The sequence below is a fragment of the Protopterus annectens genome, chromosome 9.part0 (genome assembly GCF_019279795.1).
Source record: "Protopterus annectens isolate FY-2018-M chromosome 9.part0, PAN1.0, whole genome shotgun sequence".
In the NCBI taxonomy this organism is placed as follows: Eukaryota; Metazoa; Chordata; order Ceratodontiformes; family Protopteridae; genus Protopterus; species Protopterus annectens.
Window position 1 is genome coordinate 1941701076 of NC_056743.1, and position 27978 is coordinate 1941729053.

Below are 27978 nucleotides of genomic sequence, written 5' to 3' on the forward strand. Positions count from 1 at the left end.
CATACTAGAATAATATTGGGAATTCCTTAATAATTGAAAACCAGGGCCAGTAGGGAGTGAGGGTGTAGTGCTTTTAATTTTTAATGCTGACATATAATTGCTTTAGTGAGCAAGTGCCAGGTAACTTAAGTGCAATGTGTTACAGGTAACTTAAATGCAAAAACGACAAACAGTAACTTTCTTTCAAGTGAAACAAGGAAATAAGTACAGTAAGCAATGCAGATATCACTAGTGAACCACAGAAGTGCTGAGAAGCCGCGTATTAGGTGGAATTAGCATTCCAGGGAAATAGCAAGCAAACAAACAACAAGCATATAAACAAAGCTATATTCAGCAGGCCTGGATCTAGTCTATGCTACAGCAAACAAGGTGTACCAATTTCAGTAAGATACAGTTCAAATATTCAGGCACCATAAACCTTTAACCAGAAATTCCCAGCTCAGAAGGGCAGAGTCCAGCCTCTTCTCCCACAAGAGTGCAGACCACAAACCTTCTTAATGTAAAATAACTGGCCTGAAGCCCAAGTGCCTAAACCAGAACTAATACACTTTAAGAATAACAGACACTGGGCTCTCAATCAGCAGTTCCCAACTTAGAAGGATGAAAGCTACCTGTCCTGCCACCACAGTGCATGCCACAAACCTTCCTAATGTAAAACAACTGGTCTGAAGCCCAAGTGCTTAAATCAAAAGACTTAGAATGACAGCTAAACTTTAATCAAGTTACTACCAAGCAGTAATAAATACAATTGAATACTTTAGAGAATGCCTGGATTGGTGCTCAAGTTACACAAACAAAGCTAGATCCAGCAGGCCCCAATCCAGTCTATGCCACAGCAAACAAGGCGCACCAACTTCAGTAAGAAGCAGTTCAGATATGCATGCACTATAAGCCTTCAATCAGAAATTCCCAGCTCAGAAGGGCAGAGTCCAGCCTCTCCTCCCACAAGAGTGCAGACCACGAACCCTCTTAATGTAAAATAACTGGCCTGAAAGCCTAAGTGCTTAAACCAGAATTAATACACTTTTAGAATAACAGACACTGAGCCCTCAATCAGCAGTTCCCAACCTAGAAGGATGTAAGCTACCTGTTCTGCCACTATAGTGCAGACCACAAACCCTCTCAGTGCAAAACAACCGATCCGAAGCCCAAGTGTTTAAACCAGAAGGCTTAGAATGAGTTACACCAAGCAGTAATAAATACAATTGAGTACTTTTGAGATGATGCAAAAGTAAAAAAAAAGTAGGTAGAAACACAAGTACAGTGAAAGCAGATAAATTTTTTTTTTTTTTTTTTTTCTGAACAAGTGCTGAGATCAAAGAAACAGATTTGAGTGCTGAAACTAGAAAACTGGCTAGTTATAGGGAAAAAAACTAAGCTAGAAGGCTTCCCTCCAACACAGAAGGGCTTGGGGGCTCAAAAGCCTACAAATAGTCTATACCACTTAACAGGAAAGGCAGGAAACAAGCTTAAATTTTTTTTTTTTTTTTTTCTGTTTCCCAGATGCTTTCTTTGTACACAGTAGGAGTGCCTGAAATCAGAATATGATCTCACTGCACTCAATTGAGTGAGCAAATGAGATGGGCCCAGAAGGAGTATCCAAACACAAATTTACAAGAGGGGCGGGCCAAAACAAAAACAGGGAGGGTGGGTGGGACAAACTGAAGAGCAGAGTGAAAAGTTCCAGTTCAGCTAAATATTCCTTCCACAGAGTTAAAATCAATTTAAATACTGTATTTTTTTATGTTGTTATGTTTATGTTCATTCATTAATTCAACATTCAACATGTTGATGCATGTTGGCATGCTGGGTGGCATGCTGCTGATAGCTGGAATGTTGTTTTGTGTCATGCTACTGTGATACTGATGATATCTGGCATGTTGCTGATAGCTAGTATGCTGTTTTCTGGCATGCGGCTGGGTGGCATGCTGCTATCTGGCATGCTGTTTGGTGGTATGCTACTGACAGCTGGCATGCTGTTGGGTAGCATGCTGCTGATATTTGGCATGTTGCTGATAGCTAGCATGCTGTTTTATGGCATGCTGCTGGGTGGCATGCTGCTGATAGCTACCATGCTGTTTTATGGCATGCAGCTGGGTGGCATGCTGTCTGGCATGCTGTTTGGTGGTATGCTACCAACAGCTGGCCTTCTGCTGGGTGGCATGCTGCTGATAGTTGGCATGCTGCTGATAGCTACCATGCTGTTTTATGGCATGCTGCTGATAGTTGGCATGTTGCTGATAGCTAGCATGCTGTTTTATGGCATGCTGCTGGGTGGCATGCTGCTGATATCTGGCATGCTGTTTGGTGGTATGCTACCGACAGCTGGCATGCTGTTGGGTGTCATGCTGCTGATAGTTGGCATGTAGCTGAAAGCTAGCATACTGTTTTATGGCATGCTGCTGGGTGGCATGCTGCTGATAGCTGGCATGTTGCTGATAGCTAGCATGCTGTTTTATGGCATGCTGCTGGGTGGCATGCTGCTGATAGTTGGCATGTTGCTGATAGCTAGCATGCTGTTTTATGGCATGCTGTTGGGTGGCATGCTGCTGATAGTTGGCATGTTGCTGATAGCTAGCATGCTTTTTTATGGGATGCTGCTGGGTGGCATGCTGCTGATAGCTGGCATGCTGCTTTGTGGCATGCTGCTGGGTGGCATGCTGCTGATAGCTACCATGCTGTTTTATGGCATGCTGCTGGGTGGCATGCTGCTGATAGCTGGCATGCTGCTTTGTGGCATGCTGCTGGGTGGCATGCTGCTGATAGCTGGCATGCTGCTGGGTGGAATGCTGCTGACAGCTAGCATGTTGCTGAAAGCTAGCATGCTGTTTTATGGCATGCTGTTGGGTGGCATGCTGCTGATAGTTGGCATGTTGCTGATAGCTAGCATGCTGTTTTATGGCATGCTGCTGGGTGGCATGCTGCTGATAGCTGGCATGCTGCTTTGTGGCATGCTGCTGGGTGGCATGCTGCTGATAGCTACCATGCTGTTTTATGGCATGCTGCTGGGTGGCATGCTGCTGATAGCTGGCATGCTGCTTTGTGGCATGCTGCTGGGTGGCATGCTGCTGATAGCTGGCATGCTGCTGGGTGGAATGCTGCTGACAGCTAGCATGTTGCTGATAGCTAGCATGCTGTTTTATGGCATGCTGTTGGGTGGCATGCTGCTGATAGTTGGCATGTTGCTGATAGCTAGCATGCTGTTTTATGGCATGCTGCTGGATGGCATGCTGCTGATAGCTGGCATGCTGCTTTGTGGCATGCTGCTGGGTGGCATGCTGCTGATAGCTACCATGCTGTTTTATGGCATGCTGCTGGGTGGCATGCTGCTGATAGGTGGCATGCTGCTTTGTGGCATGCTGCTAGGTGGAATGCTGCTGACAGCTAGCATGTTGCTGATAGCTAGCATGCTGTTTGTGGTTTGATTGTATTATGATGGATGTCAGACTACAGGCAATTGACATGCTATTGATGAGATGCAGGGTGCTAACAGATGAAACACTGTTAATGGGTGGTCTGCTGGTGGTGGTCGCTGGCATGTTTTGGGCTGTCTGCATGCTTCTGATGGTTAGCATATTGGTGTGGATGACTGGATTGCTGCTGGCATTTAGCATGAATAACACTGGATGATAATGATAATGACCCGAGGTTGTCTAGGAAACTAAAGGGTCATTTGGGGAAGACAGGACAGCACAGCTAGGAGTCGGCTACCCTGCATTAGGGAGAACAAGGTGCAAACATTGCAGTACTCACTTCATGACAGAGAACAGGCAGATAACCTTGCAGGTGCAGTGAGTACTAAGGATGCTGTAACACTTTATGAATGGACATGAGGTGACAGTGTTTTTGAGTTCCTAATTTGCAAACCATAAAATGCTTCACAGTAGCAGCTGGACTTCAGGCCTGGTAACTTAGACCTGATGACCACTAAGACTTTCTTCCCTGGAAAGTAGAGTCCTACTTAATGAAAGGACATACCTGACTTTCACCACTTAAATAGCGACCAAGTACCTCAGTGGAAAAGTAAACTGTAGACAGAGGTCGATAGAGATAAGGAAAAAAATACATTTCTCCAGCACATCTAGGGCTAACCATCTCACCAGGTCATAGTATGTTTTAGTAAAATGCCAAGTCATTACAAATAAATTACTAAAATATGAAAATACAGCAAAGAAAAGACGCTTTATAGCAAAGAGTTTTTTATGCATAAGTCCTTGAGACATGGAACATAAAGAAAGTACACAGAATATGTTCCATCAAAAGATAAGTTCCTGACATTCATACCATATCTTTCTTTCTTTGTTCTATTGACACTTGCTTTTTAGCGACCATGACACTAGTGCTTAAGTCTAATGCATCTTATCCTATTTCACTACAAAGTGTTCTTCTTTTAATTGTATTTTTATTGATTTTCAAATACTGTCATTGCACAATAACATTCATTAAAGGAAAATCTAGATTAATTGTAAAAATAAGATACTTTGGAGAAAGCTTTGTAGTGTTTTATAGCTACATGGTAATGTAAGGACAGACAGTATAACTAACATTTGAAAGGACGAAAATTAAAAAAAAGAGCTAGCAAGGGAAAATTTGTCTCTAACGTCCATTAAGCAGCTTCTTGTTTTGGAAGGTTCTTGAAAAATATAAATTTTTGCTGGCATAAAGCATACAACTTTTTTTTTTCCTACAGATTCAGTCATTGCCATTTTAATAACAAATAGCTGATATTTTTATATAGAAAATATAGATAATTTACTGCACAACAAGGCTAAATGTGAGTTATATAAAATGGTTTACTATGGTATGGTCAAACCGGACCCCATCGAATGATGGGATCGTCAACCCACGTACACAAAAATGACAATGTTGAATTCTGACATTGTCGAAATACGACTCGTCTTCTACCTCAAAACGGGCTTTAACATGGGTCAAGAAAAGGGTGAGATTCATGCTTTGACAATGTCGGGTTCAACACTGTGGCTGTTCAGCCTCCGGATCTCAACTGAAGTGGGTTCAAACCCACTTCGACCTTACCATAGTAAACCATGTAAAATACTGCTTGATCACTCATTTCAAGTAACTAGCTTCACCTGTTTGATTCCTTTGACATGCATGAGGTAATACCTGGCCACAAGGCCAGAACAAATGAAAGTTCGATAACCAGCCTTAAAATTTGGCTCCATGCTACTTTGTACATTCTTAAAAGGTTTGTCTGCCTGCCTTGTAAGTAGTTTGGGTTAGTGCCTGCAGATGAAAGGTGTCTAGCAATAGCAAAAAGGACTAAAACTCTGAGCTGTTAATGATCTGCTTCCTGAGTTCAGTGTACAAGGCGTGATTCCTTCTACCTTCATTTGCCTACTGTGTGACTAAGAGCAAGTCACTGAACCATACAGTTCTACTCAGTTGCCCTGAAAAGAGGCAGTTGTGTCGAGTGGACCACAAGTATGCTACAAAAAGACTCCAGCAGACTGTCAGTTGTATTTGCCATTATCTTCAGCCGGCATTCTGGACCCAGAACACTAAACAACAGTGGACGTGGTGATTACTTCACTGACTGCAGTGTGGTGATATGGGCAGGTGCAAGCATAGCCAGCTGGAGTTTTGTAAAGAATGATATGTCCTTTGAATAGCAAACTTATTTATACAAGATGCTTGTGTTACAAACATATTAGAACTGTATGTCATTTGTATATCAAACTGATTTTGTATAGATGCTTGTGTTGAAAATGTATTTGTGAGCTTTGCTTATGTTGAAATGTATCAACAGTGCACCCTGCTGAAATGAAGAGAAATGTACATGTATTTTTGTAGATTAATTAAATGCATATGTTTTAATAGAGGATACTTGCACAGCAAAAAATTTAAGAAAAATAAGGGAAATGTAAATGAGCTATTAAACAATTAAAAGGGTCCCCACAGTGCTGAATAGGACCGGAGACGCCGAGTCTGGGGAAGAGCCTTTGTCCATTAGCTCAGTGAAAAGAGAGAAGGCCCCAGGCACTGTCATAAATATTTGGATGTGTATTGTGGCTGTCTGTGCTAACTTCCTGTCTCAACTTCAAAGGAGAATATTGTGAGAACCTATAGTCAGATGACCAGATGAGGTCATTCTGCCAGCCTTCCTGGAAATTATATTTTAGATATTGCAAAGAGAAATCTCAGAGTACTGAATATTCTGTTTTGGAAGCCTGACTAGAAAGACCCTCATCCACAGCATTTTGCCTTGCTGTAGTAAGTAACTTAACTAGGGAACAGTAATTCTCTTAGATTCAGTCAAGAATATAGTGAAACTTAGTTTAGATATTGTTTTTCCTTATTTGCCTGAGTCTGTCCCTCAATGTTCTTTTCAATACTTCCTGTGATCTGAAATCTGTGGTTTACTGTGAATATATATATATATATATATATATATATATATATATATATATATATATATATATTTATTCAGTATTTTCATGTATGTTTATTATTTATTATTATATATTTAAAACTTTTTATTGTGGCTGGTCCTTGTAGAAAGTATCTAACCTTGGAGAGTGCTTATAGTTATTTGATGACACTGTGTGGGTCACACCAGAAGGCCTACCATCTTGGTGAACTACTAGCATTTGGATTAGTATTAATATTACACAGTGTAATTGGACACCCTTTGTTAACAGCCTTGTAGTACTGACTGGTGGCAGTGAATCTACCTTATAGTCTTGGTAAAGTTGGTTGAGAAGGTAATCTGTGCCAGCCTTTCCTAGGTGTGTGTGTGTGTGTGTGTGTGTGTGTGTGTGTGTGTGTGTGTGTGTGTGTGTGTGTGTGTGTGTGTGTGTGTGAAACTTAAATCTCTCAAAGTGTGTGTGTGTCAGCTACTTGGGGCAGGGACATGAAGCACTGGGTTTACACAGAGGGTGCTGGAGGACTTGGCTTGGACACTCGACTGAGGACCTAACCCTACAGCTGTACCAGTGGGGAGTCTTACTGTGGATCTGGGGGGGCGATAGATATAGAGACATCCAGACCCCGGGCTGAGTTTGTTCCCTATGTGCTCTTAAGGGAAATTGTACTTGATGCAGAGAGGTCTGAATCTGGAAATACTGAGTGTCCATTTGTATTCCTAGTGCATGTCCCTCTCCAGTGTCAGTGGTGAGAATTCAGTTTCCTTGATTACTGGCCCAAGGTGGGGACAAAACATATTGGTGGCCATCACATATTGGTGGGCAGTGCTATGGATGTTGAATTACCCTGTAAGCAGTGGTCACTAAAGAATGTGTTTGTACTCCCAAACAGTCACATGGTAGACATTCAGAGTTTCATATCACAATAATTTTATTTAATTACTTTTTGCTAGCTCAGTTATTCACTGAGAGCAGGCAAGGATGTCAGTAGGGGATTATGGCAAGCTGACAAGGAACCAGTTGGCTGAGATGTGCCAAGCCAAAGGGCTGGGGCATGCCATTCTGACCAAAGGGGAAATGATTGCAGCCTTAATCACAGCTGCTTCACAGACCAGCAACCAGGAAGACAACCAGACTGGCATTGGGGATGTACAACTCAGAAAATGGACAGTTCAACTTTTCCTCAGAGAACTTAAAAATCCATCTGGAGTTAAAAAGACTTGAACTGGAGGTCAAACGGTTGGAGTTAGTATCACCAGAGTGAATGTGGCATTTGAAGGCTGAAGAAAAAGAGAGACTGGGATGTCTGGAACCTGAAGAAATTGAGATGCAGAGGCAACATGAAAAGGAAATGCTGACTCTTCATCAAGGTCATGGAGGTAATGGGGAAGAGAGTAACCGAACCCCAGAAGCAATAAAGGTCAGTAAACGTCTTCCTCAGTACCAAGAAGATCATAATTTTGATAATTTTAATCATGTTTGAAAGAGTATGCAAACAGTACAATATTGATTATAATCAATAGTTGATTATAGGGAAGTAAATAGTGTAGGAAGAAATAGCTAGGGAATCATTATGGCTAGGTTTGTATAGGCCCTAGGGCCGATAGCCTAGTACCAACCTATGAACCTATGAACCTATGAACCGAGGGCTCTGGGTACAGTTCCTCACCACCCTTACTCCATGGTAAAGCTGTAAATGTTGTTTCTAAATTGTCTGGTACTGATTGTTTAGATTATGAAAAAGTGAAGCACTGTTTATTACAATGTTTTCCGTTAAAACCTGAAGCTTACAAAAAAAAGTTAAGTGAGCATAGATGCAAGGCACATGAAAGTGTATGTGACTATATTGCTACTAAGCACTTATTTTCAAAGGTGGGTGAGTGGGTGTAAGGTCACCACTATTCAAGGGCTGGCAGACCTTTTGGTGAGGGAACAAGCCCTTAGCACTTTGCCTGAGGACATGAGAATTTGATTGGCAGACAAGGACTGCAACTCTGCAGATGAGTTGGGGGGAAAAAGGAGCTCTATACCTTGCAAGCAGGGCACAGGAAAGGGATACCCAGTGCTGTACATGGATATAAGGGAACCCATGGTGGGCAGCCTAAACCACCCCAACACAGTCTGCCAGTAACAGGGGAAGCCACTAGTTCAGGTACATGGCCAGGATCAAGGGTTAAATATTTTAAATGTAACAAGTGGGGTTGTGTAGCATGTAGATGACCACAGAGGCAAGGAGGGGAACAAAAGGTGGGGGAGCCAGCAAGTAGGAATAACAGAGTGCCTGTGGTAAGTTGTCTGGAGACAAACAAGGGTACCAATCTACCAGCAGAGTTTATATCCAATCTTGATGGATGGGAAACAGGCCACAGCCATGAGAGACACAGCCTCTGACATAACCATTGTGAAGCCTGCAGTGGTTAAAGAGAAGCAGTACTTGCTTGGGCAGTCCACTCCACTCAGAGCTTTAGGAGGGATCCCATTCAAAATGCCTTTGGCCAGGGTTCAGCTTGACTGGTAGGGTGGAAAAGGAAGCAAGCAAGTAGGTGTTTTTGAGGATATCCCTGCAGATGCCTTGATATGGAATAATGCAGTACCTTGTGTGCATGCAGTGACACACAGTCAGGCTTGGAGACAGGCTTGTGGTTCTGGTAGCCTGGGGAGATCCAGAAAGACTGCACACCTGAAGCCAGGACTGGTGATGTGGCTACTTCAGAGAGAGAGCTACCCTGTAACAGTGAGACTGAAGGTGAGTCACAGCTGCTGGTGGGTACTGATATTCCCTTGGACAGATTGACTGCGAGGGAAGACATGAGTAGTAGTACCCAGGTTGACAGTGAGACACCGCTATCAGAGGATACCAGACTTCCTGTGGAGGGGGAGCCGGGAAGAGTTACCAAGAGAGAGTTGAGACAAGCTCAGCTCTCAGACCCTAAATTACAAGGCTTGAGGGAGGTAACTAGGGAGGCACCTGATTCTCAAGGAAAAGGGGATTCTGTATACAGGAACAAAGGGTTACTGTATAGAGAGTGGACCCCTGAGGGAGGGGTTAGAAGATGAGGTAATACAGTATTTCGTAGTACCTAGAGCCTACCATCTGCCACTTCTAGCCATAGCCCATGATATTCCCTTTGCAAGTCACATGGGCATAAAACATACAAAGAAACATATTATGCAGGACTTTTATTGGCCTGGGATTGCCAGGGATGTAATTATGCAGAACTTTTATTGGCCTGGGATTGCCAGGGAATGTAATAGGGTACTGCAGGACCTCTGAGCAGTGCCAAAAAGTAGGCAAGGCAAAAGGCAGGGTCAAAGCTCCTTTGATGCCTTTGCTTGTGATAGCAGAGTATTTCAGAGGTTAGCTATGGATATTGTGGGGCCTCTGAGTACCCCAAGATCCACAGGGAAGAAGTATATCCTAGTGGTAGAAGATTCTGCTACTAGATACCCTGAGGCGGTAGCTCTGTACTCCATTGAGGTAGAGCAGGTGGCAAATGCTTTCTAGAGATTTTCAGCTGGGTGGGTTTCCCAAGAGAAATACTGACTGACAGAGGTGCCAGTTTCATATCAGATCTCCTGGCTTATCTGTGGGAGCGCTGTGGGTTGAAGCACCTAAAGACATCCCCCTACCACCCCCAGACTAATGGTTTTGTGGAGAGGTCAAACTCTACGCTAAAGACCATGCTACAGGAATTTATAGACTAGTTTAAGAAGGAGTGGGACATATATTTGCCCCATCTATTGTTTTCTTAGAGAGAGGTGCCCCAGAAATCCACAGGTTTTTCATCATTTGAGTTGCTGTATGGGCATATGGTGAGAGGGCCTTTAGATTTGATTAGTGAGGAGCGTGAGTGTGTGTGAATCCCACAAGGAGTCTGTTGTGGCATATGTCCTAAACCTCAAGATGAGGCTTAGGGAGCTCATGCGCTTGGCCCATGAAAACCTGGCAAGAGCCCAACAGCAGAAAAAGATTTGGTATGACAGGAATGCTCGAGCCAGAGAGTATGCTATGGGAAAGCAGGTGATGGCTCTCATTCCTGTTAAACACAATAAACTTCAGGCAGCTTGGGAAGGACCCTTCAAAGAGGCAAGGAAGGGCAGTGATGTTAATTACATTTTAGAACTGCTAGGCAGGAGGCAGGTGCACAAACTGCACCATGTTAACATGATGAAGCCTTATCATAATATAGAGGTCCTTGTGCTGAGTATTTGCAGTGGATGGCAGGAGTAGTCTGAGCGGGATCTTTTGACTGATCTCCTCAGTGAGGCTCAGACTGACACCTCAGTGGAAGGGGTAGCAATGTCCCCGTGGTTGTCCCCTACCTAGGTTCGAGAAATCTGAACAGTGTTACAGGAGTTTGGGGACATGTTCAGTGGGAAACCAGGGTGCACCCACCTGTTGCAACACCATGTTGATACAGGGCTCCAAAGCCCTATAAAGCAGGCCCCTTACAGGGTGCGTGACCAAGTCAGACAGATTCCGAGGGAGGAGATACAGGAGATGTTGGAACTGGGAATAATCCAGGAGTCTGGCAGTCCCTGGACCTCCCCAGTGGTGCTGGTACCAAATCAAGATGGCAGCACCAGGTAATGTGTGGACTATAGGAAATTAAATAGTCACACAGCTGGGTGGGGCTAAGTAACTGATCACTATTGATCTCACCAAGGGCTACAGGCAGGTGTCCTTGACTCCCAACGCTAGACAGAGGTCAGCCTTTGTAACTCCTTTCGGCTTGCATGAGTTCATGAAGATGCTCTTTGGGATGAAAAATGCTCCAGCGACTTTCCAGAGGCTGGCATATTATATTCTAGCAGGAGATTATACCCTTGCTTACCTGGATAATATTGTAATCTACAGCCATTCCTGGCAGGAGCATCTTCAGCATGTCAGAGAGGTGCTGGGCAGACTGCAGAGGGCAGGGTTGACCATTAAGCCTAGTAAGTGTCAGGTGAGTATGGCAGAGGTCTTCTATGTGGGGCACTGAATGTGGATTGGTAACATCAGGCCAGAACCTGCCAAAATAGAAGCCATTCAGGCATGGCCTGCACCTGTTACCAAAAAGCAGGTGAGGGCATTCTTAGGGACAGTGGGGTACTATAGAAAGCTTGTCCCCAATTATAGTACCATAGCTGCTCCCCTCACAGACCTGGCAAGGAAAAATAGGCCAAATAAGATACTGTGGATGCCAGTGTGTGAGCAGGAATTCCAGAAGCTTAAAGGTACTTTGGGAAGACCCCCTGTGTTAGCCAGTCCAAATTACAGCAAATAACTTGTTGCACAGGTGGATGCTTCAAACCATGGGGTGGAGACTGTACTTAGCTAGGTTTCCTCAGAGGGAGAAGAGCACACAGTGGTATATCTCAGCTGTAGACTCCAACCCAGGGAGGAATGTTATGTAGCTGTAGAGAAGGAATGTATAGCTATAGTATGGGCATTGCAGAAACATCAGCCTTATCTGTATGGAAGGAAATTCACTGTAGTTACTGACCACAATCCCTTAACATGGCTACACAGAGCCAGCCAGTGAAATGCCAAGTTATTGAGGTGGAGTTTAGGATTGCAGGCATATGACATGACAATACAACACTGTAGTGGTCAGCAATCCCAATGCAGATGGGCTTTCATGACAGGGAATGGGGTAACATTTTCCTAGATAGGCTTATTTCTCTCAAGTCATGTTTCTCAAGGGTAACTTATAAAACTATCTTGAGTCTTTGGGTGGGGGGATGTGATGATCTGGGCAAGTGCCAACATAGCCAGCTGGAGTTTTGTAAAGAATTATATGTGCTTTCAATATCAAACCGATTTATACAAGATGCTTGTGATACAAATGTATTAGAACTGTATGTTTGTATATCAAACTGGTTTTGTACAGATGCTTGTGCTGAAAATGTATTTGTGAGCTTTGCTTGTGTTGAAATGTAGCAACAGTGCATCCTGCTGAAATGAAGAGAAATGTACATGTACTACTGCAGTTGAATTAAATGTATATGTTTTAATAGAGGATACTGGCACAGCTGAGGTTAACTTTAAGAAAATAAGGGAAATGTAAATGAGCTGTTAAACCATTAAAAGGTACCCCACAGTGCTGAATAGGACTGGAGACGCTGGGTCTGGGGAAGAGCCTTTGTCCATTAGCTCAGTGAAAAGAGGGGAGCCCCAGGCACTGCCATAAACATTTGGATGTGTATTGTGGCTATCTGTGTTAACTTCCTGTCTCAGCTTCAAAGGGGAATACTGTCAGAACCTAGAGTCAGGTGACCAGATGAGGTCATTCTACCATCCCTTTTAGAAATTCTATTTTAGATATTACAAAGAGAAATCTCAGAGTATTGAGTATTTTGACTAGAAAGAACCTCATCCACAGCATCTTGCCTTGCGGTAGTAAGTAACTTATCTAGGGAACAGTTATTCTCTTAGATTCAGTCAGGAATATAGTGAAGCTTATTTTAGATATTGTTTTTCTTTATTTGACTGAGTCTGTCCATCAATGTTCTTTTCAATATTTCCTGTGATCTGAACTCTATGGTTTACTATGAATATATATTCAGTATTATCAATTACTTTTATCATTTATTATTATTATATATATTAAAAACTTTTATTGTGGCTAGTCCTTGTAGAAAGTATCTAACCTTGGAGAGTGCGCATATATTATTTGGTGGCACTGTGTGGGCCACTCTGGAAGGCCTAGCCATCTTTGTGAACTGCTACCATTTGTATTAGTATTAATATTACACAGTATAATAAGACATCCTTTGTTAAGATACTTATAGTACTGACCAGTGGCAGTGAATCTACCCTATAGTCTTGACAAAGTTGATAGAGCAGGTAATCTGTGCCAGCCTTTCCCGTGTGTGTGTGTGTGTGTGTGTGTGTGTGTGTGTGTGTGTGTGTGTGTGTGTGTGTGTGTGTGTGTGTGTGTGTGTGTGTGTGTGTGTGTGTGTGTGTGTGAAAATTAAACCTCTCAGAGTGTGTGTGTCAGCTACTTAGGCCAGGGACATTAAACACTGGGTTTACAAAAAGGGTGCTGGAGGATTTGGCTTAGACACTCAAGTGAGGACCTAAACCTACATCTGTACCAGTGGGGAATCTTACTGGGGATCTGGAGGGAGAAAAATATAGAGAGACATCCAGGCCCTGTGCTGTGTGTGTTCCCTGTGTGCTCTTAAGGGAAATTATACTTGATGCAGAGTGGTCTTCATCTGGAAATATTGACTGTATGCATCTGTATTCCAAGTGCATGCCCCTCTCCAGTGTCAGTGGTGAGGATTCAGGCTCCTTGATTACTGTAACAGCATGGGGACGACACATATTGGTGGCCATCACATATTGATAGCAGTGGTGGCCACTCATGACAGGCAGTATATGAGGGAGTCATATTTTCTGTTAAACAAGTTGTAAAGATGTGAGGTATTGCCAGCTATACCAGGAGAAGTAGGGCAGTGGATGTGTGACATATGCCAACACAGCTAGCAGGAGTTTTGTAAAGGATTATATGTCATTTGTATATCAAACTGATTTGTACAGATGTTTGTGTTGAATAATGTATTTGTAAAGTTGCTTGTGTTAAAAATGTACCAACAGTGGGTCCTGACTGTACTGTAACTGAATTAAATATATATGTTATCAGAGGACACTGGAACAGGTTAATCACAGTCCAGCTGCAGCTAACTTTGAAAAGAGTTTGAAATTAAATTACATGGCTTAGGTCATAAAGAATATATTTTACAGTTTTCAATGCAGACAACGACAAAAAATTTGTACTAGGAAGCTTTCTGTATTGTCTTCAGGGTGAACTAATTGCTACTCTGGAAGGGTGGAGGTTTGGAATTGTTTTATGACTTCCAGAAGTTGCAATAGATCTTAGAAAGCTCTATGTGTGTGTATTATTGACACATCTCTGCTAAGTCCTGGCAGTTTCTAGCAATGGGCGTAGCATGGGAATCAGAAGTCAGATGACCAGATGTATGTGATGTCATTCTGTAATCTAGGACTAAAATGGTATTTTAATACTAGGTGAGACTGAAGTCTCAGGGCAGTCTGTTTTTGGAACCTGACAGAGAAGGACCTCTCACCTACTTCATCTTGCCTTGCTCTAGTAAGTAACCAGGGAATAGTAATTCTTTAGATCAGTCAGGAAAATATAGTGAGATTAGTTAAGTACTGTTTTTCTGTATCTGTGTGAATCTGTTCATCTGTGATGGTACAGTGGTGCAGCGGTTTGCATTGTCACCTCACAGCAAGGGGTTTTCAGGTTTGATTCTTAGATAGGATGCCTTCTGTGCAGAATCTGCATGCCCTCCCTGTGTTTGTGTGGGTTTCCTAAGGGTGCTCCAGTTTCCTCCCATGTTACAAAGTCATGCATCTGGAGTGTTTCTTCCCAGGCCTCCTCTGAAAATTGGCTCGTTCCAAGATGAAATTTCCCAGTAAAAATGTTAAATAAAATAAATAAGTAAATAATATTTCCTGTGATTGAAACTCTGGTGTTTATTGTAAATAGATATTTAGTATTTTCATGTTATTTTATTATTTATTGTTGTTGTTGTGTCTTTTGGCTTTTCCCGGTTAGGGGTCGCCACAGCGGAACTCCGGTCCGCTAATGATTGGCAGTAGATTTTTATGTGCTGAGTTGCCAGCCCTGACGCACAACCTTCAACAAAGGTATGCCCATCCATGCATGTCTTCACACAGAAGACTCTCTAGCTGAGAATCGAACAGGACAACGTCTTACTGTGAGGCGACAACGCTACCGCAGCACCACCACCGCGGCTTATTTTTTTTTTTATTAAGACCAGCCACAATGAACATTTTAAATATATTTAATAATAAATAATGTTTTATTATTTATTATTAAATATATTTAAAATGTTCATTGTGGCTGGTCTTTTCGAGACTATTTTAACCTTTGAGAGTACTTATATTTATTCGGTGACACTGCAGCCACTCCTGAAAGCCTTGTTGTTTGGTCAACATTACCATTTTTATTAATATTGATTTCATGCTGTATAATTGGGTATCCTTGCAAGAGCCTTAGAGTAGCTGACTTTGGAGTGTCCGGTGGCACTGTAACTACCTTATAGTCTAGGCAGAAGGGGGCATAGCTAGTAAATCTGTACTAGCGTTTCCCAGATGTGCATCTTGAAAATCAAATTTCAGAGAGTGTGTGTGTGTTAGTTGCTTGGAACAGGGGCACAAAGTACTGGCTTCACAGTTATGTCCACACACCCAATTCAGTATCTTTCCATTTAATCAAACCAATTTTGCAAAAGTCATTATAGCATTGATTAAGATCAGCCGTAGCTCTTACTCTGTATTCAGGACCCAGATTGAGAAATGTCTGCTGTCATATGTAAATCAGGTATTTACATGAAAAGTGGATATTTGTTACTGACAAACTCATATCAAGTCATTCAGGAGGACTAACATGCTTCAGTGAAATGAAATATGAGGATTCATGTCATATAACTCAATGTCCATTTTATTTAAATTCTATTCAGTCATAATAGAACTGACAGTAATTATTTAGTAGAGGAGCTTACACCCCTGCTTCCCCTTAATTAGAGTACAATAGAGTACTGTAACAGAATACAGAGAATTTCAAATTGCGTTTAAAATTGATGAGGATGAAGAACAGCAGCATATATTAACAAAGAACATACGAAGTACAGTGCAGTAGCTCATTATACTATTTACAACTTAACAATGCATGTCAGTAAGTACCCAAACAATAACTAACATTGCATGATAACTAAAAATCAAGTAGCATATTAATCAACTGGCATAACAAAAAGGTGCCAACTGTTAGAAATACAAGCGGCACACAGTGAAATTTCACAGAGATATCAGAGTAAATTAATATAATTTCAATGCTAAGACAGTAAATTCTCAACAGTGTTTAACAGTAAAAGTAGAGAGCTATGTAAAAATATTCACATATTTAAAAACATACAGATAAGATCAGTTGGTCAGGGATTCTTAAATTATTATAGCATGGTCTGAACATATATAGTAGCAGAAAAGTTAAGGAGATGATACATTTGTCAGTTTTTATTTACTAAGCAGTTATATTTGTAAATATTTTTCTTGGAAGGTTTTCTAATGTACAGAGGTAGGTTGCTCCATTTGGAGGGGACTATTTCACTGAAGCTTCTTTCTCGCAGTACTAGGCTGAAATGGGACAAAGTAGTGTTAGGACTTTCTAAGATTAAATATATGGTAAGATAACTGCTTCCACAGGTAAAAAGAAAGCAAATGATAAAATAGATAAATGATATTTAGAAAAAACACTGTCTACTGCTATTTTGGCCCTACTACTGAGCACAACCTAAAAGACTTTACTGTATTCTATCTACCCTTGACTTTTAAAAACATTTAATAACTGTAAGACACCCAGGCATGAGCTCTCAGTCCAAAATGTCTTCTGTCTGACTTCCAGAGACAAACCACTTCTGCTAATTTTTGATGTCTCAGCTTAAGAGTCCCAGGTCCTACATTTCCTAATTGGTTTGAAATTCAAATGTAAAGCTTCCATTCAGTTTGTTGATTACTTCTTTCATTGAAACAATGATCGCTCCATAATGGATTAAGTGTACCTTGGGCCCTGGGCAGTTTTCAAACAATGGGCCTCTCCACCAATCATACTTTTTCTTGGACCATAAAAAATTCTCATGTTCTTTTGGATTCACCCTCCTAATTGTTTTAAGCATGTACTTACATACAAGATTGTTTTAAATTATATGTATTGTTTAATAAAGCAAAAACAGTGTCTGCTGTTTTAAATGAGCAAATATGAACCTTATTCCAGTGATATAACTTGATCAAGATGATAGCGGACCACCACGAAAAACAAAAATATTTTTAATATTAAAACAAGATAAGCGCTTTCGCGTACATCACAGGTACGTTTCATCAGATCTTATCAATCAAATCTTATCAAGTTATATTTTATATATTTTTTACGAAGGTGGGCCTTCAGGTAGCAGCGTTTACCTTATTCCAGTGATGTTTGAAACAGAATTTACTAAATTCCAAAATTATTAATCTTAGAACATTTCTACTACAAAAAGTCATTTGAACTAATGTCATTAGAATTTATTAGTGTCCAAACACATTAGTTATAAACACTTGACTGTGTACCCTTGAATGTCAAATTGTGATAAAAAATAGTGACAGTAAAGTATTCCAACTTCCTTTACAGAAATGCAAATTAGTCCTGCAAAGCTAGATTGATTCCTGCTTAATTTGATTATTACAGCAGAGGTCAGCCCAAGTACCCAGCAATTAGAGTCTCCTTGTTGACTGTACACTTTAGAAGTCTGATTGCAATAAAAATAAATAAACAGTAACTATGGACGCAATTTATTTCACATTTATTTCACACAAACAAAAAGCAACTCAGATATTCCAATTTATTTCACATAAATACATATTAGTAATGCAAATGCAGACTGTTTAAACTAGCAAAAGACAAAACTGTCATATACAGACAATGCCCATACACAAGGTATTGCCACTCTGTTGTGCATAACTTCTCTTATTGTGATAGAAATAATGCCTCTCAACTTCTTAGTACAAGAACCAGAAAGAATTCAAAAAATGAGGGGAAAAAGTACAAATTTTGGGGCAGATCTTAAATATTCTCTGGAAAATCAGGTTTTGCACTGACATGTATTCCCTGAAGGATATTAAGTCTGAAACTCAAATTAATGTAATTATTTAGTGACATCAATCCTCGGTGATTTGCCAGAAAAAAAATACAACTTTTATGAGAAAGAGACAAAAAATATAACGCAAACATCTGGACATTCTGTAAAAATGTAAACAGTTGAGACTCGAGAGGTATGGTTTAATTGCAAACCAGCTATTAAACAGCCTTTTGATCCTTACTACATCATTACTTTTCCACCCCTTGTTTTTCTTATTAGAACTAAGTCATTTGCATATATCATACATATTGGTAATATAACTTTTCCTTCCATCTCCCACCTTATCTTCTTCATTTCACACATACACATCTGTACTACTGCAGTCATTACTAATACAAATAAGCATATACTCATTGGGCATCACTGTTTTACTCCTCTCTTAAAAATCATTTTCCCATCCACCCATTAATCATAAGTTGTAGTTATGAATTTCCATAGCATTTCCTTATTACATTAATATGTTTCTCCTATACCATATGCCTCTAAAATCAGTCACATTGCTTCATGACTCACTTTATCAAAGGCTTTAGCTGTGTCACTTGTTATCAGTCTTGCTTCTTTATTTTATTTCAATATCAACTCTGCTACTTCTTCCACTATAATTAACATTTCTTTAACCTTTCTTCCTTGTATACCATAGATCTATTCCCATACTACCTAATCAAATACTTTCTCCATCCTTTCATAAATATTTCATAGTCAGTATTCCCTAATATTATAGGCCTCCAGTTTGTCTTATCTTTATGTTCATCCTTTTCCATAGAAATGTTATCCCCCCACCACATGTGTCTTCTTCTGTTATAGTTTTCTTCATCAATTAATTTAATATTTAAAGAACTTCTCTTTTGTCTTTATTAATTTCCTTATAATACTCATAACTTATACTGTCAAAGCCTGGCACAGATTCATTCTTGCCTACTTTTATTACCTTCTCTATTTGTTTTATTTCATTTTCTAAAATCTTCTTTACTTTTTCAGATATTTTTTCCATTTCCATTCTTCTTGGCCATCCATTTCCTTTTTATTTAGGTGTGTGTCCTTTGTTGATTGAATTAGTCCCACTAGGCTAGTAGCATCTTTATAGGGGACACTCAAGGAGGCATTTATGTTACTAGGGGAAATTTGGACAGGGCATTGGGGAACTTCTACTCATTGTTGTTGAGAGTGGGACCCATTTTGCAGGAGCAGTTCCCGTTTCCATTCCAGAGGTGGCCTAAAGAAAGAGAGAGGCAGATGGAGAAAGAAGGAGATAATGGATTTATGAAAGAAATGGAGGAGAAAGCAAATATCAAGACTGGAGAATGTGTGCAGAATCTTGAGGAGATGTTTCAAACAAATGTGTTTGATAAAGATGAGGCAATAAATGATGGCTGTATAATTACAACCCTCCAGTTGAGAGGGTTACAGGATGATTTAGTTAAAGAAATGGTGATGCAAAGTGAGCCAAAAATAGAGATTTTTTCTTGTGGGGGATATTATGGAGAAATACAAAAGGAGCATGCAAAGATAATCTTGAAGAATAGTGGTATAATGGAAAAGAAAACATATGCAGAGAAAGTAAAAGAAGGCAAAAGTCGGGTAGCAGAAGAAAATTAACAAAGGAAGTACATGGTAAGGATTCAAAGTAAAGAAGACAAAGAAATGGACAAATATGAAGTGAGGGACAATTTAATAGCTCCTTTGGGTGTAAAAGCACATGCAGCAAGAGCATTTATTCCTATTAACAAAGAGACATTTAGTGACATTAAATCTGAGACTGTTTTTCCAATGGAAAATTTTCTTGGAGAATACAAAAACAGAAAGACAGTGACCCATGGAATCTTTACATGATAAACACATTTAACAGGGAAACAAAAAAGAACATTCATGTACAATTTTGAACAGAAGTGGAAAGAAAGACTTTGAAAGGGCCTTTGAAAAATGTATGTAAATTATTAGACACTGCAAAATGTTATGACAAAAGGGGGTTATGGACTGGTGGATGGGATTGTAATACTGTGTTAAAAATAGAAAGAGAAAATATATATGTGTGTGTGTACACACACCAAGCATGTTGTAAAATACTGGTGACCACCTAAAACATGTTTTTGTGTGTGTGTGTGTGTGTGTGTGTGTGTGTGTGTGTGTGTGTGTGTGTGTGTGTGTGTGTGTGTGTGCGTGCATGCGCGCGCGCGCGTGTGTGCGCGCGTGTGTGTGTGTGTGTGTGTGTGTGTGTGTGTGTGTGCATGTGTATGTGCTTGTATTGAAAAGAAGAACATGTGATAAGTAGCTGTGATGAAATAAAATGTTATATTTTTGAAGAAATAGGACATGATGCACAGAAATGTGAATTGAAATGTTATAAATATAACAACATTGGACATTTATTGATGGATTGCAAAATGAAAATAAGAGTAAGGAAAAAGAAAGAGTATAAAATGAACAAAGTGAAGAACCTTTAGAAGTAGTAGAAATAGAAGAAAAAATAGACAGGGAAAAATAATACAGAAGGCATAGAAGGTGGTTCCAAAATAAGTGAAGAAGAAGACATAAATTGGGAGGTAGTAAAAGAAAAGAAAATAATTTTATCTATAAAGGGTAAAATACAGAAAGAGAAAATTTAAAGGGATAAGTACAAAAGTAAAAATAGAAAGGATGAAAAAGGAATACATACAGTTGATTGGGGGTTGGTGTAACAGTTAAAGTGTTTGACTCACAGACACAAAGTACAATGTCAGATTCTCATCTTTGAGAGGGAAATTGGCTAGGATTATAATTAGAATAACCTATTAACAAAGTTAACTTAGTAATTATCTATAAACTTATGAAACCAACAATCTAAGAAAAAAGAAAAAAATTAAACTTTTCGAGTATTTTCTGTAAATGTGGATAATGTTAAGAATATAGTTAAGAAGAATAGGTATTTTAGAGTGATGTAATACATGGGATGTAGATGTACTTATATTAGAAGACACAAGATTTTTCACAAACGAAGAAAAATTGCAAACAGAGACACTATGGGAAGGAAAGATAACCTGGAATTTGGGAACTGAGATATGTTCTGGAGTAGCTTTATTCTGAAGAAAAATTGTAATGATATTAGATGTAACTTTAGCAAAATGGAAAGAACAATTTTGTAGAATAATATTATTATATCCTTATACTAATTGTAAAGAAAGAGAAAGCTTATTTCATCAGATTTTAGATTATGTAATGATAAAGATGAATATTATAAAAGTAGGAGACTTTAATTGCGATTTAAGAGACAAGCATAAAAAGAAAGGAAATTATATAAGAACAATGTTAGAATTTATAAGATGTAGTAAGTTAAAACTTTGGGTCAGAAACCTAATGGATTTACAAAAGGACTATGTATAAAACTGAAATAGATTATTTTAGTATCAGAAGGTTTAGTTATAGGAGAAGGGAAGGTAGTTGAAACAGGATTTTCTGATCATCTTGCAATTTGAGTAGAGAAAAGGAAAACAAGGAATATATAAAAATAAGCAAAGTAATACAGTTATGGAAAGATCATATTACTTTGAGAACATTTTATAAAAATCGGTCTGAATAGTGGGTGATATCTAAGGAAGAATATAAAAAATATTTTTACAGTGGCAATATGATATGAGAAAAGTACAGAAAGAAAACTATAAAAGAACGTATAATGATGCATTGCAATATTTAGACCACGATGATAGAAACTACTCTGACAAAGAAAAAGACTTATATGACAGAAATCGAGAAAAAAATACATGAATTGTTAAATAGGCAAAGATATTTCCTACAAGGAAAAGAGAAGAAGTATCAATTTACTTACGCAGATTATTAAACAAAGATGGTCATGTAATGAGGGAAATCAAAATATAAAATGAGAATTAGAAAGAATTAATTCGGGAAAAGATTATGAATACTGTAGTACAATATGTGCAAAAATGTTTAAAGAAAAAAAGAAGGTAGTGAAAAAAGGCATGGAAAGTGAGGAAGTTAACAGAACAAGAGAATAAAGATTTAGAAAAGGAAATTTCATTAAATGAGTACTAGGACAAGTAAATATAGATCCAGCTGCAGGACAAGTTAGAATAGGGTATGAAATGTGTAAAAATTTAAGGAATTAGCAAAAAATAAATAAATAAATAAAGATTTTGAATGAATGATTAAAGGAAGGTTTTATGTATACAGAATTATATAGTGGAATACTTACATTCATATGGAAGAAGGAAGATAGACAATTAAAAATGGAGACAGTATTGAATAATAATGATATAGATCTTTATGAAAATAATACAAAAGAGGTTTGAAACTAAAATGAAAAATATTATGCAAGATAGTATATATATATATATATATATATATATATATATATATATATATATATATATATATATGTCCACTTCTAAATCTTGAAAGCTCATAATCTCGAAATTCAAAATACTGAGTCCAAAATACTGAAAGTTCAAACTACTGAAAACTCAAAATACTGAATTTCATAATATCAAAGAAACAGAGTACACCAACACTTACAATATTCCAGCACAACTACATAACAAAACATATTACTCTTCTCCAACTATAAGAAGTGGGGCAAGAACCCCTGTACTGCTACTTAAATATATCAACTCTGAGATCACACTACACAGAAGAAAATGGCAAACATACCATTACATGCCTCATGACTGCCTGTTGTAACCTTAGTCATGTTCCCTTTTAATTTGCTATACTACAACATAACTCATCTTAGTGTAGTAAAGTGCGATCTCGGCGTTCATATATTTAAGTAGCAGGGGGTGTGGGGGGTGCAGCCCCCACATGGGGGGTGCAGGGAGGCTTGCCCCCTGCTAATAGTTAGAGTAAACTAATATGCTTTGTATTTTATTTGTTTCTCTATGTACTTCTGGTGGAGTATAGTAAGTGTTGGTATCCTGTAGTTTTTTTCAATATTATGACATTCAGTATTTTGAGTTTTCAGTATTTTGAACTTTCAAGATTTTGGACTCAGTATTTTGAATTTCAAGATTATGAGCTTTCAAGATTTAGAAGTGGACCTATATATATATATATATATATATATATATATATATATATATATACATACACACACACACACACACACACACACACACACATATACATAGTAAAAAGGGGAAATGTTGTCAAGAATTATTAATGATAGAGAAATTGTGGATGATGTTATGAATAGAAAAAAGAAGCAAAAATCATGATAACAGATCTTAATAAGGCATTTGAAACAACTGGACATGAAATCTTACGGGTAATAATGAAAGAATATAAGTGAGAAAGTTAGGAAATTAAGTATGTCAGTGTATTATAATAATAATAATAATAATAATAATAATAATAATAATAATAAAGGAAAAAACTTGTAAATGGCTGGTTAAGCCAAGAGGTACATATGGAACACAGTATAAGACATGGGTTACCAATGAGTTGCATATATACTCTTTGCATTACTTATGAATTTGATAGTATTTGAAATAAATTACAAAATGAAGGAGGTGATATATATAACACATGAAGGGTTAAGAATTCTAGTTTGGTTAACATATGCAGATGACATTATAATAATTGCAAAAAAAATTGGATAAAATTAGTAATAATTTGCACAAATGAGTGTCTAGAGATGATAGGGATGGCATTAAAGAAAGAGAAAATTAAAGGTTTAGGGGATGTAGAAAATACTGGGGTATATATTTTTCAATGAATGAGATTTCTGTGTTAGGTATAACACTTGGGACTAAAGATGTAAGTGAATTTGATGGTAAAACAACACAAGAAATAAAACAACCCTGTCTTTTCTAGAGAACACATAAATCATCATTCAGAAAAAGGCTTATTTGATAAATTCAGCACTGATGGGAAAATAGCATACTTAGCAAGAGTATTTATGTTGCCAACAGTATTTGAAAAGGAATTATTACAGATATGTTTTCATTTATATGGGATTCTAGAGTAAACCCCGTAAAAAGAGAAGCTTTGTATATAAATAAAGAGGAAGGAGGTTTAAGGTTAATTAACCCAGTGGTATATGCTGCTTCATTAAATTTGTAAAAATTGATAAACTGGATAACTGAAAAAGATGAAAGATTAGTAATAAAACTGTATAAATATAAGTATGATAAATTTAGTGGTATGGTAGAAAGAGTTAAAGAGAAAAAAGTGTATAAATGTAGAAATAAAATGTTACCAAGAAAAATATGTTTATGGAAAATAAAAACTGAATATATAGAAAAAGAAAAGTATGGTATAAGAATGTAATGATAAAACATTACTATGTAAAACAATGGGAAATTATAACAGATGAAAACATTAAAGCTATAAAAATAAGAAGCAAATGGTGTAATCAGAACATAAAATGTCAAGATTTTTTTTCTGGACACTTTTAATAGATAAATTGCCAGTAAAGGAAATATGCCATATAAAACAGAAAAAAAAATGATAGAATATGTTTACGCTGTCAAGAACAAGAAACTATGGAACACGTGTTTTTGAAATGTAAAATAATAAAAAGGTTATGAGGAAAAATATGTAAAGAAGATTTTTTCAACAATATAAAAGAAGTTGATAAAATAAACATGGATATGATTAAATGTGTATATTATAAGAATATAAGCAAATAATATGTTAAATGAATAGATAAAAAATATTTTATGTCATATGGGTTATATAGAATGAAAAAATAAATGAAATTATGTTTAATGATAAGTGGATCTTAGCAACAATATTAAGTAAAATCAGATGATTATGGAAAAATGAGTTGGGGTCTAATAGAGATAAACATTTTGTATGATTGTAAAGGAAATTATGGATATGTGTAAATAGTTTTGTATATCTATATATTTGTGCATCTGTAAATATTTGTAAATATGTAAATATGTTGTAAATATGAGTTATTTTTGTATATAAATAAAGGAGCCCTGCTTTTTTCAATAAGCACTTGGGACTTTTTACATCTATCTGAGCTATCAACATCTCAAGCAGATGGGACTGTGGTTTAATGTTTCATCAAAAGGACAACACACTCAGGAGTGCAGCACTCCCTGTTCTGCTGCACGACAGTGCCAGCAATCCATCCACCTGGTGTGGGAATAGAACCTACAGCCTTCTGCACCAAAGTCAAATGTGTGCCACTTGTTGCACCACTAATTAGTTTTCATACATTTTCTCTACAACATTTTCTACCACCTGCATAATATCTTCTTGTTTATATTTTATGCATTCTTTGTCATCTGTGGTAACATCCATCCTTCCTTCTTTCATTTTAACTTATTTTTCTAAATAAAGGAAACCTCTTCTTTCTTTCCTTTCAGAAAAAAATATTTACCTACATAGCATCATTTTTACTTTTTCTCTACTCTTTTCATATAGCTGTCTTTCCATTTCTCTTATGTTATCACTTCTTTGTTCTATCTCTTTCTCATAATTCTGTAGAACTTCTTTATATTTCATCTTATTTCTTTTTTATTCTTCTTTCCACTTCTAAATATATTTTAATACTTCTTGTTATGCATTATCCACCATTGTGTCCAATTTTTATACAATGGTATCATCATACAATTTTTCTTTTATATTTATTTATCTCTTATCATTTCTTCTTTTTTTAACTCTGCAGTTAATCTTTTTCTTCCTTTTCCTCCTTTATTATTTCACTCTAACCCCTACACTAGCCCAACTGCTGTATGATCTAAAAACTCTGACATCTGTACTCTCCCTGTTATTTCTTTCATGACTTTAGAGTAAACCATATAATCAATTTCAGTCTTAAGAGTTACCCTTTTATATGTCTGTTTTCTATTCTTTCCTTCTATAAATCTTCACATTTTATGAGTTCCCTTAACAACTTAATCGCCTGTTTTTCCCCTTCTTTTTCTTCAAGTTACAGTTAAAATCTCCTACCATCATTGTTGATATTTTACTAATGCATTTTTAAAATTTCTTCGGACAACTGTTTTCTTTCCATTATATTGCTATATACATAAATCAGTACTAATCCTACACATTTGTGTCTCATTCTCATATTACATATAATTACTCTTCCTGGTACTACTATTGTTATATCTTGAATTCTTATTTTTTCATTTTTATAAGAAAATCTATTCCAGAACATGTCTCATTTCTACCAACCAATTTACCTCTCCTATTGCCTGTATTTGTTTCCTTTTTTTCTGCTTTGTTACATCTGGCATCCAGTAAGCAAAGAACATCCATTTGTATTTTTTATACCATTCCACTATCACCATGCCTCTTATATCTTTATTAATGCTATTCACATTTAATTCTGAAGTTCCTGTCTCAACCTTCTCATCTTCCTTTTTTTGTAAGTGTTCTACTTCCGGATCATATTTTTATTTCTTTCTCCTAAGTCTCCCACCAATTGATTTTTCACTATATCATTCTTGTTCTTCTCCTAACTTTATATCTCCCTCTTCTTCCTCTTCACTTTCTAAAATTGTAAATCTATTCTCATTCTGTATATTATGGGTCTATATTAAATTGTCAAAACGGCATTACAGCAAATGCCGTTTCGCAGACACGTAAAGAGCGAAATGCAGAAACAGTGAAACCCCAGGTCACTGATTTTTTCCCTAGGGAAAAAAATTGGTAGACCAACAAAATAAAACACACCAGTTAAAACATTTTAAAGTGGGGGGCTTTGCCCCCCCACATCTCACAATGCGGGGGGCTGTGCCCCCACACCCCCATAACTAAATATACCAACTCTGAGATCACATTACAGTGGAGTAAAGGGCAATATCATGGCTCAGGCTGACCTGAGCTTTCGCTGTTTGAGCATTTCGCTCTTTACGTGTCAGAGAAGCGGCATTCACTGTAATGCCATTGCGACAATTTAATGCAGACCCATATATTATTAACCTCACTTTGAACTATTTCTTGTCTAACTATGTCTTCATTCTTTAACCTTTCTTAAGTATCCCCTTATCCATACAGCTTTCTTTTTTCAACATCTTCTGCATAATATTTTCTGTTGTTTGTCTTTCTTCTGAGCTTTCTTCTTCATCCACTCTTTCATTTTGTAATCTGGGATAGTCAAGCTAGTAGTTTCCAAATTCTTTACATTTTCTACAAACAGGCTTACATTTTTTACTGTAGAGCCACTCTCCACATATTGGCCACATCTTTATGTCTTACAGTCTTCTTCTAAATGATTTTCACCCCCACAGTAATAACACACTTTAGTTTAGCCGCTGTACCTAAGAAATCCTCTCTTACCATTCACAATTATTGCATTTGAAATTTGTTGACTTTTCCCATTCTTACATCCACCATTACCCACACCTGCAGGCCAGGTCCTCACATGCTTAACATCATGTACTTTACTAGATAGTGAAAGTAAAACAGCTTTAACTTCTATTCATCCATGTCTGAAATCCTAAATTGCACATTTATTTTCTTTTTTAGTTGTAGTCCTAAGTTCTGAAGTAAACAGGCCTTCCATGGAGCTACTGTATTTCTTTATTCAGTCATAACGTTTTCCAGCAACTTATAGGTTTCAAATTTCTCTAAAGAAAAAAGAAATCAGATCCCAAATTAATTAATGCTTTTGTCTCTTTAATGTTAAACCCCAGTGGCAAAATAATACTGTCCATAATGTCATATCTGTTCACGCTGCCATCATTTTTATTCTTCCCACAGGTCATCTTCTCTGTTGCTGTTGCGAAACTCCAACGTTTGTCCCCTTTCATTTTTCATTGCATTGCTGCATCTATATAACTTCATCTTTCTTTAAAAAAAAACACTATTATAGAGGTAAACCCCGAAAACTGGCTACTCCACCATCTGGGAATACTTCCAGTCTTTTCCCTTCACCAACTGTTACTTCCGTTTCCAACTTCTCAGTTTCTTCCTCCTGTAATACTCTCTCTACCAT

At 37.8% G+C, this 27978-nt stretch overlaps 1 protein-coding gene across 1 annotated transcript; it reads right to left on the bottom strand.

The window, feature by feature from the left end:
• Positions 1-2315: 2315 nt before the first annotated feature.
• Positions 2316-27978, bottom strand: LOC122810838 (histidine-rich protein PFHRP-II-like). The gene is made up of 2 exons (XM_044082393.1): positions 27898-27978; positions 2316-3359 (listed from the first exon to the last, which is right to left on the bottom strand). The coding sequence occupies exons 1-2, from the start codon at positions 27976-27978 to the stop codon at positions 2316-2318; spliced, it is 1125 nt and encodes a 374-aa protein (XP_043938328.1).

Coding starts and splice junctions, on each gene's coding strand:
- LOC122810838 (XM_044082393.1), bottom strand. CDS start 27,978: ATGGTAGAGAGAGTATTACAGGAGGAAGAAACTGAGAAGTTGGAAACG. Junction 3,360..27,897: donor GTGAAGGGAAAAGACTGGAA/GTATTCCCAGAT, acceptor TCCACCTAGCAG/CATGCCACAAAGCAGCATGC.